Source organism: Poecilia reticulata, linkage group LG21, assembly GCF_000633615.1.
Source record: "Poecilia reticulata strain Guanapo linkage group LG21, Guppy_female_1.0+MT, whole genome shotgun sequence".
NCBI lineage: Eukaryota > Metazoa > Chordata > Actinopteri > Cyprinodontiformes > Poeciliidae > Poecilia > Poecilia reticulata.
Window position 1 is genome coordinate 18,983,652 of NC_024351.1, and position 13,811 is coordinate 18,997,462.

A 13,811-nucleotide genomic window follows, 5' to 3' on the forward strand; every position below is an offset into this window, starting at 1 on the left:
GCTGAGTTGTGCTGAAACGCAACGCCAGCTCAGTGGTGCCTGACGCAGCACTGTACAAATTCATTAAGTACAATAAAAACAAATGAAACAGAAAAAGAATGAGGCAGCGGCTGGGAGCAGGAGAACCAAGTACAAACTCTTGGCTGCTAAATATACCGGAGACATGGACTTGTTTTACAGTGTTTACCCAGGAGAGCGCCGGATCTTCCTTCACTTTAGAACAATCTGTTCGTTTAAGTCTCTTTTTTTTCCCCTCTCCACCATTTGGAACGCCACGCTGTTACTCCCTAATCCCCATTTGTAATTAAATATGTGCAGAGAAAGCGTGCCGGCCTGGTTACGTAAAGCCAGGCTCTCGTTGTGACACATTGTGCAGAATGTGCAGCATCCGTCCATTCATCCGTCCATTCATCCCTTGCTTTTTGTCCTTTGTTTCTTACCTAAATCTCCCTACTTATGTTTCTCCTTTGTATGATTCTCTCTTACGTCCTCACTCAGGCAGAAAGGCGAAAGTGGAGGAAATCAAGCTTTCAGCATGTTTGGAAATCAACACATATCAGAACTTTTCCCAGCAGACCACAAAAAGATTCCCAGATAAAGGAAAAGAATAGACAAGAGAATGTTCTTAACTCTAGTTCTTGATATAGTTCATATGGATTAAACAGTGTCAAATTTGAAATCCAATTTAAGCTAGCATAAGTGTGCATTGCATTGTTAGTTCACATAATGGTTCACCTTGATGTAGCTGTGAATTATCCCACAGCCTCTGCTTATTCAGATCCATTTGTTTTCTCTTCAATTGTTTTGTTATTTTTGCCTCTTTATTTTCACCCTTTGTTCATTTCAGTGAAAAGCATCTATCTGTTTTTGCCTTCACTGCCTTCTAACGGTGACCCATAAGAACAAGATTTTTTTGGTTAACATTAGTTTTACTGTCAGGAGGAGCATGTGGAAGTTGCAAGGAAAGCTGCTTTTCCATTTAACAGTAATAATTGTCACACCCTAAGTACTGGCGATGCGCTATTAAGTCAAGTTCATTTGTATACCCTGTAAAAACACAAAATCTTACCAAGTATTCTTTGGTCCAGTTTCTTGTGTATAGACAAAATGTATAATTTTACACTTTAAATAAGGCAAAACTAACTTACACTGGTTTTGGTGAGAACATGAGTAGCTGTCTGAATGATTTTTTTAAGGGATCTTTTTGAAGAAACTGTCTCCATCTCAGGCTGCATGCTGTTAAAACGAGATCCAGAAGACAGGATGTTGTTTTAAAGGAGTACATGACTTTTTTTTCCCTCCTTAGTATTATTAATAATTATATTTAAAACTCCCTTCAAAATACTCAAGATTAATGTACAGGACAAGTTAAAACATAAAGACAAATAGACCAACAAAACAACAGCAACTTCCTAAAAATAGTTTTAAAAAAACATTACAGGGAGGTCGAGGCCCTGAAACACTGCCGGTGTAATAATAAAGCACCACCATTTTTTACTGTCTAAGACCTCTCACCCTGAAACACGCTCAATGGGGAAAAAGTTTGCTAAAAACTTTTGGAGACATTTACGTTTACACCGCAGGTGAACATTATTGTGCGACGCGAAAGGCTTGCAAATGACGTGAGTCGCTATAAACTGAGAGTTTACCTCTCATCAGTCACCACGGACTCTCATTAATTACAAATTTTAAACCCTTCAGGGAGCACATTGCCACTTTGTTTGGAACAATTCATCTTTTAGTGGCATTGGCTACTCTGGGGGCTGTTCAGAAACATCCGTCCATGACTTGCTTCTCGTAAGAATTTTGTCATTTTGACATTCAAGGCTCAGAAAGCTGCAGCGGCTTCATTGGTTTATGATCTATGAAACCATTCTTTGCTCTGTAAAGAAGATGAAGATACAAAAGTTTGCAAGTAAAAATGACTTATGTATCCATTTTCACTTTATTTCTGTTCTATCGACAACTATGAGTAAGGTATTATATTACCAAAAATAGCGTATGTGTGCGCATTTTAAATGTTATCAATTTGTAACTGGGGAACAAAAGATCTGAAATCTACTCATCACATTTCAAATTTTAAAGCAGGATTGGAAACTACACTCAAAAAAGTGGACATAGTTCACAAGGTCTTTAAATAAAAAAGAATAAAAAGAGAAATTGTGGCAAACAGCACCCAAAGAAAAAGCCAATGCAAGGTTATCACTATTCAAACCTCAATAGGCACTATGTAGTCTGTGCTTATTGGGTGGAAAAGACACAACAAAAATTTTTTTTTTTTTTAATCAAATTAAAATTACACTAACCATTTATTTAGCAATTATAATACATCTCCTGTTACGAACAATCTCAACCTGTGTGCTGATTGATCTTGTCCAAAGCTGATAGGTGCATTTGATGGTTTTTGAGCCTCTCACACCGCCAATTAATAATTGCATTAAATTATTTTTTGGCATCAAATGTAAGATTAAAGATACTAGATGTCCAGTAAAGAAAACTGTCCATCTCTTTGCTTGCCAACAGACAGATGTTCAAAGAATCTTTTTGCTTTTTCTGTCCCATAAGAAGTTGAGACTACAGCAGGTTAGATGCACTTGTGTACATTAAACAGGCTAATTTTGCTCATTTATTAGGTGGAGAGAGATTCTGTGAGGGAGAGAAAATTATGAAATTTTAATTAAGGTTGACTAATTGCATGAGATCCTGTTCAAATACCTTATATTCCTCTGCAGTATTAGTGTTGAAATGAAAATAATTTGGCATCTAGTGGAATCTGGCTGAGTCAATGGGTGTGAGAATTGAGAATTTCAAGAAAATAAAGGAAGATTGAGGTCCATTTTGTCCCCACATTTTGCCCCCTGCATACGTTTTAAAAGTGCAGTAGTTTGGTGAGGATGAACTAAAGCTCGCCACCTTCTTGAGGCAGAAGAGAGTTGTTTACTCATGCACATTTCCAGCTAAAATAAAAAGGAGCCTGGATAAAACAGAAGTGTATACAAAGGAAAGCAGATTGCGTGTTCGCGTGCACGTGTGTGTGCCCAAGTTGAAAATAAATCGACTAGCTCACTCCCTCATCCAAACCCACAATATCTGTGAAGCTCATCACTTAATAGCGTTCCTCCTCCTCTATCTTCTCCTTGAGACGGACTGCTAATTATGTAAAGTGCGGGGTTCATTGAAAAGCGCACACACACACACACACACACACACACACACGCAACACTCTCAATGACAAGCGGCAGCTTAATTACCATCTGAAACGACATCCTCGGCGCCGCTGATAACTCTCTTAAGAAATGCCAAATTATGGAGGAGCAAACACGGAGGCTGCCGTGTTTTGTACGGGGTGTGTTCATACAACTTTAAACGCAACCCGTCTGGCTCTCCACAGAGTGCTGTCACCTGCTTTGTCAAGCAGATGTGTGTTATTAGCTCACGACTTTGTATGAATGATGTTTATCTCAGCAGCAGCCCTCACATTCTGCAGAGCTCCCATGTTCTCTTTGCCACTGTAACATCATGATTAGCTCAGATTTGGCAGGTTTAGCTGCTTTGGCTTCTTTCAAGTTCCAGCTCTGCTGAGAGAAGTGTTGTTTGTCTTTGCACTGGGTTCCAGCTTTCTCTGATTTACCATTATTCGGCTTGTTAGTTTAGGACAAGTTGTATTCATTTCCGTGACAAAAAAAAAGAGGAGGTAACACTTTATTTGAAGGGGGGTGAATAAGACTGACATGACACTGTCATAAACATGACATAACACCTGTCATGAACATCAATAAGCCTTCATGAATATTTATGTCTGCTGTCATAAAGCGTCATTCGGTAAATTATGACACTTTTAATACAAAGTTGACATTCAAAATGTCTTTGTTATGACAACTTGACATTAACAAAGAAATAATTACTGATATAAATTTGTTATAAAGGTATTACTGAATGCACTTTAAAAATTAGGTAACTTTTTTGTTATTAAAGGTAAAGTATAAATAGTAATGATTTCTTGATTAGCTCTAAACTAGAACATTGAAACATGCCTAACGCTCATTTTCTGATTTTCTCTTCTTTTTTTGCGACATTTTAAAAGTTTGCTTGAAATTCGCATGATGAAATCATAGCTACTGCTTCTGACAAAAACACATAAATGTAAGCTAAAAGACAAAAAATCTGCAGTATTGTTACTTTGTTACATTCTCATCAGTACTCTTCTTCTTCTAGGCAGTTGTCTTAGTGAAGTACTTTATATTTGTCAGCTGTGCTAAGGTTTAGTAAAACAGCAACAGTGAATGGAAGAAACTGAAAGTCCTTCCATTCACTGAAAGTTTAACTGAAAGTTTAAATTCACTTTCAGTTTCTACACCGAGTACTCTACCATGTAATTAATGTACTTGATGTAAACATCTGAGCAATATTCTGAGGGCGTCGTATGCTCTGCCACTCAGTTTATACATTTATGATTTTCCCCACAAAATTTCTTGAGGCCAATGGTACACATGCTGTGATTGAAAATGAGTGAAAATAAAAAAAATATAAATAAAGTCATTCACTCGGCTTAGGTACTGAGAAAAAGCTCCCTGTTGCAGAATAAATTTTGCTTTTGTGTCTACATAGGACACATAAAAACAGCCTTCCTGTCATCAGGTTTGTGTTGCTTTGTGGGGTTAAACGAAGGTTGTGCGTCGTTTTTATAAAGCATAAGTACATCTCAGATAATTATGCCTGGAACAAATTTGAGAAACAGTTTATTTGCATAACTACATTTTCTGACTAGCTCAAAAATAAAATCCATTTCCTTTATTCACATCTGCGCTATAAACAGACTAAATGCCAGAGTGTGGTTTGGTTTCCTTGGAGACCGAACCATTAGAAAAAGTTAGAAGACAACAAACTCAGCTTTTTTTGAGCTGTAGTGAAGGAACTACATATGTGAAAATTCCCTAATGTTTCCCTTCCCAAGGCTTAGTTTTGCTTCTTTAGACAAATATTTTGAAATGATTAAAATTGTCATTTCAAGAGAGCGATTTGGTTTGAATTTTAGATTTAGGTTCTAAATGCATAGGGAAAAATCTCATAGGAGAAAATGCAACTGCATCAAAATGTTCTTTTCTCTCTCACATCATCAGAGAATCTTTTCAAACCATTTTTAGATTGCTGTTCATGTTTTTTTTTTCTCTCCTAATGTTAGACCTCTAACCCACCATGCGGGACCTGATCTGGCCTTTCAAATCAATCAATCAATCCCCCCGTCAGTCAGCAGAGATGTCTGCAAACAGGCTTCTCTTCTTGCCATATGAATGTTTTACTGGCTTTTTAAAAAATCTGCACATCCTTTGAGGAGAGAAGAGAACTCAGCACAATCTACAGCCGAGTAGAACAATGGCGAGCCAAGGTTTCATTATCCTCTAGGCAGCTGTACTCGCGCAGCAGACAGCTTGTTCACGGAATGGACCCAACAACGGCCCTAAAACGTACACAGACAAATCTTTGTGGACCCTCAATAGCAGTTTGCTGCTTGGAGTGTTAGACTTTGTTTCATGAATTTTACAAGTTGTCACGTGAAAAATCCAACCTTTTGCAGGTTTCGGCATCCGTCTCCATCAGGCAGTTGGATTGACATCCTCTTTTTAACTCGTATATCTGGCTTTCTCGTGGAATTTCTCGTTACCATCCTTGGCATTGCTCCAGTCGAAAGTGTTACCGAGGTTCATATAGGCTCTATTTTCCTTTTAAAAGCTGCGGTGCCAAAAACCACGTATTTCACGGTTGGGTGCTTTTTCTTAATCTGTCTCTCTCTCCGTGAGAGGCTTTCCAGTGCTCTGCAAGCGTTCCCCCTTCTCACTCCGATTCTTTCGTTCTGTTTGAACTCTGAAGCAAGAGAACAAATTAGTCTGGCTCTGCAGCCTCCATAACCCCATGACATCTCTCTCTGTGCATTGTTTGATGATGGAGTGAATTTTTTCGTGTGCGTTACAGTGCGTTTGCTTATGCTCCGTGGATTGTACACAGTGCACAAAGGGAAGAGGGAGAAGGCACCAGCTAAAAGTAGCTCGTCGATTTGCAGCCTGCTCCGTCAGACTCGTCATTCAGCGTCGCGGCTGCGTAGGCATGCCGGGCATGAGCACGCGTGTGTTTCCTGTTAATAAAATATGAGAGACACGGAGGCGTTCATGCCTTTTCTGCTTTCTTCACTGAGCATGTTTGCAGAAGTTCCAGGGGCATAAACACAACGGATAGAACTCTGTTTTCTTCTGTCAGATTGGCATCTCTGCATCGGATCCTACAAAACAGAGATGGATCAATGAACAGAATATTTTTGGGCGGCCCACTCCCAGTTAAGCTCGTGACCCACACATTTTTTTTAGGTGTCCTTCAAGTATGCAACTTTATTTAAAAAAAACAAACAAACAAAAAATGCTTTTTACTCAAATTGTCATCATGTTGTGACAGTATAATATGAGACAGGTAACCTGTAAAAAAATCAAGGCAGGAGAAGCATCGCAGTGCTGTCAATCAATCTCATGTACGTGCCACTCAATGTAATAATGGTGGAGAAACAACTTACTGTCCCAGGAAAACTGTTTATCCATCATCATCGATGGCCATGCTAACTAGCCTTAGCATTGATGGCAGGCTCTGCCCTTTTCCATATTATAAATTAAAATGTCTTATTCCTCTGGCAGATTAATTCACACATAACTAGCACTTTTTCTTCAATATTAAGAAATTATTGACCTATATCGTGTTTAAAAAGTTATTTGTCAGGTTTTTGTTTTATTTCAAGTGTAAGATGTCTGAGCTAATATCGAGACCAAAAGTACTAATTAAGACTTTGTGTTTTTGCAGTTTAGCAAAACATAAATGCCAAATTTTTCTCTTTCCCTCTTTGTCTTCACAGAGGCTTCCATCTTGTCTTTCGACGGCAGCATGTACATGAAAGTGGTGATCCCGAACATCATGCACACAGAGGCTGAGGACGTCTCCCTGCGCTTCATGTCCCAGCGGGCCTTCGGCCTGCTCATGGCCGCCACGTCCCGTGAGTCGGCGGACACTCTGCGGCTCGAGCTGGACAGCGGGAGGGTCAAACTGACGGTCAACCTAGGTATCGTATAAACCGTCTCTTCTGGCTCAGGCAGGAGCCCGCGCTCTTTTTTATTTAAATCTTGTTTTGTTTTTTTTAATCTGATCTAACATGTACTAAACCAGATCTGTAGTCCGTCCTTGTAGTTGCATGTTAATGTTTTCGACTTGCCTGAAGTGTAAGTTCTTCTGCCTGGATGCCTTGATGTCTTTGTAAAAAGAAAAAAAAAAGTGCATTGGTCTAACACTTAACAAAGTTAGTCATGCTCTGCCGCGCATCTTTTGAACACATCATAGATCATTTAGTCAAAGTAGTTTCATATCGTTCTTATTATTTTGCACAGTCTCACCCCGAACACAGTAGTCCAATCAGCAGCATGTAGATGGTTGTTTTGTTGTCTATTCAGAACCAGCTTAGTTAGCATTTTTTATCTTGGCGCTCCATTTCCTGTGGTCTTTTTCACCATTTATTTATTTATTTTATTTTCCCTCATGTTAGAAGGTCCACCGTTGGTCTAGTTGGCTTCTCCTAGGCCTTGTTCAAAGATGGCACTCATCCCTTCAAAGGCCCAGAGCCTGCGGCCCATCTGGCAAACAGCCCGAAGCCACAGTGGCCAGCACGCACGCACATGGCAGCAGCAGCAGCAGGACATAGCATCTAGCCTTGAGTGACTACTGTGAAACGGATAACAAGAGTCTGATTCATCCCATAAGCTTCTACAATGAAAAACAAACTAAACTCTGAATAAGTTAGTAATTAAGCTAGTTTAGCTATAGGTAGCAGATGCCTTTCATGGGTGTCTTTAGGCCTCAGTGCGGTGTTGGTGCTACGTGGCGCGCGGCTGTTTGCTCCCACTTTTCTGTTGCGGTTGACGGCACATGAACACAACACGGTCACAGTGGTTTCAGCCCATGTCCTGACGAACCCACTGCTCTGATTGTTAGACCTGGCTTTTAGCAAGTAGGACTATATTTTTAAAGTGACGCTGAGAATGAGTCAGACTTTTTGGGCTCCAGAAGCTGGGTTGCAAAATCAATGTGGTTTTAAAACAGCTTGTGACCATTTTGAAATACACACAAATAAAGAAAAAAGTACTTAATTATACAAAAACAGTCATCTGATTTAGTACAGGTATAGTTATTTTGGGTAATGTCAGAGCCGGCCCAGAACATAAGCAAGCTGAGCTGCTACTTGGAAACCATAAGATCAATAAAAAGACCTTCTTTTCAATTTAAAGCTTTCTTAATATAACGTTTAAAAGATGTTAAAATTCTTTGAAAATTAAGTCTAGATTTATTTATAATAGGACCTACAAACATATCCTAGTTTGGAAGTTGTGTTAACAGTTATAATTTGATTTAATCATCTTTATACCAGATAGATTTTATTTCTAGTTCACCCTCCTGATGTAAAGACTGTAGTGTGTAGTTTAAGCCAAACAATATTTAGACATGTAACAAGATCTAATAGCATCAGGTCTTGTGATATTAGAACAATAAGATGTTTCTTCTGAAACTATTATCACGAGGCCCACATAAAGGTAAGAGCTCTAAACTTAACATCCTGTGTCTGCGTTCTTTTTTTGAAGTAAGACAGGAAGTATCTCTTCAGTAGCTGCCCAGCTGTATGATGTAATCGACTAATAATAATAATAATCCACAATGGACAAGCCGCCGTCACCTGGTTATGTAATCATCTAAAAAGGCCCCAAGAAGTTTTAAAATGTATCATTTTGAAAGTTACTTGGCAGTCAGTTCTGCACTCAGCAGATATTCCTTCTAAACTGTGAATGAATGGATGTATGAAACCTTTGCTCTGTTGTTGAAAATGCAAAAAGGCAGAATTTTTAACCAATTTTAGAGATTTAGAATCCCCTTGTAATTTGGACAAAGATTGACTATGAATTATCCAAACCTAAACAAAATTATTCAACGCTGGCTTTGTAGTTTTTTTAAAACACATTTTTTAAATTCATGGGACCTTTAATATCTAGTGCAAAGATAGAAACTTAGGCTAGTTTTGCCAAAGCATTGAGTCTTGTTCTCATTCATCTAAGTTCATGTTTGGTCTTCTGAACAGGCTACAACTCTACACCCTGACAATCTATTTTGAAAATGTTACAGCTACTACAGTATGCCTAACTATTAACAACAAATGCATGGTTTACCAAATCAAAATATTTCATATAAAAACACTAATAATGACATTTGTTCTTTACATAATAACTGAAGGTAAGACATAGTTAATACTCCAGTAATGTACTAAAACGGTGTGCAACCCTAAAGTCATAAAAATAAGCTTTTATCCAAAATGTATTCACAGCAATAATTTATCAAAACTAACAAATAAAAACCTATTCTGTGATTAACTTTTGGCTAATAGGTTAACCAGAAATGGCCCCTGTTAAAAATTCAGCTAAAGGCCTTGTAAAATCTTTGGCCGGCTCTGGACAGATTAATTGCTTTGACCTGAGCTACATCAGCTACATGCTTTAACCATATTGATCATTTTGCAAATTGACTTGGGGTGGGAGGGGGAAAAAAAATGGCCGCTGGCGTCATGTGTCCGTCCCCGGAAGGTGGCTTTACTTGCTTTTGGATGTCTGCAGCTGTAACCTTGAAGGATGCGATTTCATCTGTCACTTGTTCTCCCCTCCCCATCTAGACTGTGTCAGGATAAACTGTAACACCAGTAAGTCAACATTCTTCTTCTGCAGCCTTTTCTCCTTCCGTCAATATTTGATTGTGGTCTGTGTGCTAGGTGTGAAGGCAGGAATGTGTGAATGCAGAGGGTAGGCGGGCGGGGAGGAGGGGGGGCATTGGGAGCTGATAAGAGGATTTCTTAGATAAAAGTGGGGGGGAAATGAGGAATAGCCAGAGATCAAAGTCATGCAAATCAGGCTTAATATACTTTCTATATTTTAAATGGCCTATTTTCAAATTAAGTCAAGCAGCTAGCTCTGAATAATTTTTTCCTGCATGCCTGTAGCGACTAACTAAACACCTGCACTCTCAGCCTTTGTAGGGAATATTGGTTTTATATTTACTCACATAATGCAGTGAAATGTCATGTACTTGTATAGTGTTAATCCATGCTGTAGTATTTAAATCAACATGCTGATGCGGATGGTGCTTTATGACCTGTTCTTACTCAGAAAAAGGAGTGTTTGTTTTTTTCTTCTTCCTCCCCAGCCTTGTAATGATAGAGAGAAAAACTGAACAGAAGCGAGGGCATTCATGAGAGTTTTCATTGAGACAACAGCTTGTTTATATGGATGTATATGCATGTAATCCACTCACCATTGACATGAATGGCATCTACTTTGAGCTTTTAATGGTTTATTTCTGCAGTTCACATTTCAGGGTCCTAATGACCACATAACATACAACTTCAGTGATTATGAGCAACCATGAACTGGGTGGACTAATTTGAATTTCTCATGGCCTTTCTCTTATTAATCCACACAAAGGAAAATTTACGCATATAAGTTATAAGGTACACAAAACCCAACACTAACCCAACACAGTGTTTCACACCATTTTGACCATTTTTCTTCTCAAAAATTACAGAGTTACTTAAAATTGTTTGGCTTTCTTACACGGACTTACACAGAGCACTAGAGGCATCCAAAATCCGTCTTCAGTGGCCGGTACCCTGCATGCTTTAGTTTTTTCTCTAGTTTAACACACTGGAATCAAACAATAGGTCATTAGCAAAACTCCACAGACATGCTGAGGAGATAGTTGGACTATTTAAACTCGCCTTGTTGGTTCACAGACTCATCTTAAACTGGTAGAACGGCGACCCTTTCATAACTAGAGATGGACACACGTGATTTAAGAGTGTGTCGACCAACAATGAAGTACCTTCAACAACTTGAAGGTTGACGAAAGTTTACAGCTACTCTCAGAGACAATCCAAATGCCTAGTAGAAAATAGTTTAAACTGTTAGATTAAACAAAGATGGAGGTATTTAGCTACAGTACCTAACAATGCTTTTTGAAGCTTGCAAACCTAAGAATGCCTTTCCATTTTTCAAGCATAGTGCTGTTGGACCTTGTTGTGACAAGTGATATTTGTGAAAAGGGTAGAATGGTGAAGTAGGACTACCTTAAAATTCTTCAATTTCACCTCAACTCATTAAATATATGATTGAAGTTTCTGGAAAGGCTCCGACCTCAACACTAGTGGGGTTAAAGTTTGGGTCCATGCCAAGAAATCCAACAATTTAAATGAGTTTCTAACATAATTTATGACCATGCTAACAAAAAGTGAGTTGCCTCCTTAAAAAAAAACTATGAGACACTTATCCAAATAATATCAGGTATACTTTGACCTTTGCTAATTCAAGGGTCACAGTATTGTCCATCCAACACTACATTTAGTTGTTACTCCAACCTGGAATACAGACTGATTCCTACTCAGCTTTAAAACTCCCAGATGAGTATAACGTTACAAGTGTGTGAACTCCAACTAGAACTCTCAATTCTGATCATTATTAATGGCGCAGATGGAAGCAAGCAGTTTGATTTTTCAGTGCCACGTCCATAATAAACACCACTTTGAACCCGCAGACAACAGCAATGAAGTGCATAATTTCACAAAGCAAATTAAAGTTTTAAATTCTAGTGAAGGAATCTCTCTTGCCATTACTGCTTATAAAGATTTAAGAACTGGTTTTATTTTAATGCATCACATCCAATAATTTGAGGAAAAATGCCACAGCTGCTTCTGTAAGAAACTAGATGGAACTCCATTGCCCCCTAGTGGCAGTAAGAGTTATCACTACACACAATGAAAGGCATAACTTTGGAAAATGCTAGTATAAAGGATAGAAGCGAAAATGTAATTGTTAGAATTCTTCTAGTTGAGTGTTTGTGTGAGTAACATCAAATATTGTTTTTCCTTTGTTGTCAAAAACAAAACCAAATCTTTGTTTTATGCCTAGCGTTGAAATCTAAAGTAGGAACAGCTCTGGATGTGTTTAGAAGGAAAAAAATAAAACCTTAGACCCTGAAAGCCAGAGTGCTCTGTTAGTGAGTGATCTGTGCTTCATATGTCAAAACAAACAAAGATTTGGTTTTGCTTTTGCTTGTGCCTTCCCTGTCCCTCCACTAACTGACCCTCATCTTCAGGCAAGGGCCCTGAGGTTCTTTATGCCGGACAAAAGCTCAACGACAATGAGTGGCACTCGGTGCGAGTGGTCCGCCGCGGTAAAAACTTCAAACTCATTGTGGACGACGACATGGCCGAAGGTATTGACGTTTCTCATGCTGTTCCTGATGTGCACACTGCTGTGTGTGGTTTCCATTGTTTGATTATGTATTATATGAATGCCGTATTTCTTGGACTACAAGCTGCTACTTTTTTCCCCACATTTTGAAATCTACATTTCTCGTTTGCTTTCTACATGTTGTGGTTTACAATAGTGTTAAAGTATAGAGGAGTGAAAAGCTCAACAACTTAGGAAGTTAGACAACAGCAGTATAATCTCACTCAGGGAAATGAGCGAGAAACTGTAAGAAAATAATACATTAATTGGGTTTATGTCAAGGGCCACTCTTAACCAACAGCCTAAATAACAGATGTGTGCACTATATTGTTATATGGTGATTGTGGAAAAAATAAAAATGGATGGGGTGATTAAGTTAAAGGTACAAGTCAGACTTATTTTGTAAAATCAGTGAAACCAATATTAGCTTTTATTTGTCACCTGTAGAACATGCCATTGTTAGCTTTTGTAGTTCCTTTTTTTAATAATTTTCTCCCCACATTGAATTTATCCAATAAACACACTTTCACACCGGCATACCTCTGATAAAAGATCAGTAAGTTCATTTCTTTTTTTTCTCAATTTTTTTCTGTTATTTATTTGCATATTTTAATCAAATTCCTCCTGCAAAGGCATTTACACCTATCAGCTGGCCTTTGTGGTTCTTGTGCCTCTCATTGTGCCATCAAACCAAATAAAACAAAGCAGAAAAATCTACTTTTATTCGTTAGTGGACTTTTAAAAAGACACATATTTTGTGAAATCAGAATAAACTAGAAAATGGCGAAAGGAAAAAAATAATCTCTTAAACCTTTAGAATAAGTAGTAATGAATGAAATTGTTCAACACTGCAACACTGCTCAAAGTGACCTTGAAGTTTAAACAAAAGCCAGGCAACTTTGCTTTGTAAATCTTCAACTTGAAGATTTTTTTTCTTATCCCAGTAGACATCTGTCTTGCTTCGCTTTTTGGCAAAACAAACTGGGCTCTTCATCCACCCTGGTTTGTAAAAGTTGCAGGTGTTTAAATTCAACAAGTTTTTGGACTCTTTACTTGTAGGCTTTTTTTTTTTTTTACACGCCTTTACAAGATGTCCTTAAAACTCTGGAGGGCGCTGTATGTTTATTTGAAGGTTCATTTCTTTTTTTCTTCTGCATCTTGTTGATAAAATACTATAAGAAAAACTGAAAAATGACGGGCTTAGTTTGATAAAGCTTATTTACTAATTAATTGTTTTTTTTTATTTTCTACACAAAGTTTACAAAAAATGTACTTCAGAACTCTTCATCTATAGCAGGGGTGCCCAAAGTTGGTCCTTGAGGGCCACCATCCTGCATGTTTTAGTTCTCTCCCTGGTTTAACGCACCTGGATCAAATGATGGCTTGTTAGAACCTCTAAGAGGAATATTGACAAGCTGAAAAGGTTTTTACTGCCACCAGGGAGAGAACTAAAACGTGCAGGAT

At 38.3% G+C, this 13,811-nt stretch overlaps 1 protein-coding gene across 9 annotated transcripts in view; it reads left to right on the forward strand.

Moving 5' to 3' along the window:
• The window catches only part of nrxn3b (neurexin 3b), a 395,380-nt gene that overhangs the window by 146,712 nt on the left and 234,857 nt on the right, over positions 1-13,811 (forward strand). For all 9 annotated transcript variants that reach the window (XM_017302192.1, XM_017302191.1, XM_017302190.1 and 6 more), the window contains 3 exons: positions 6,893-7,096; positions 9,740-9,766; positions 12,211-12,330. In XM_017302192.1, coding sequence (XP_017157681.1) covers positions 6,893-7,096; positions 9,740-9,766; positions 12,211-12,330 — 351 coding nt within the window. The remainder of the gene's footprint in view (positions 1-6,892; positions 7,097-9,739; positions 9,767-12,210; positions 12,331-13,811) is intronic.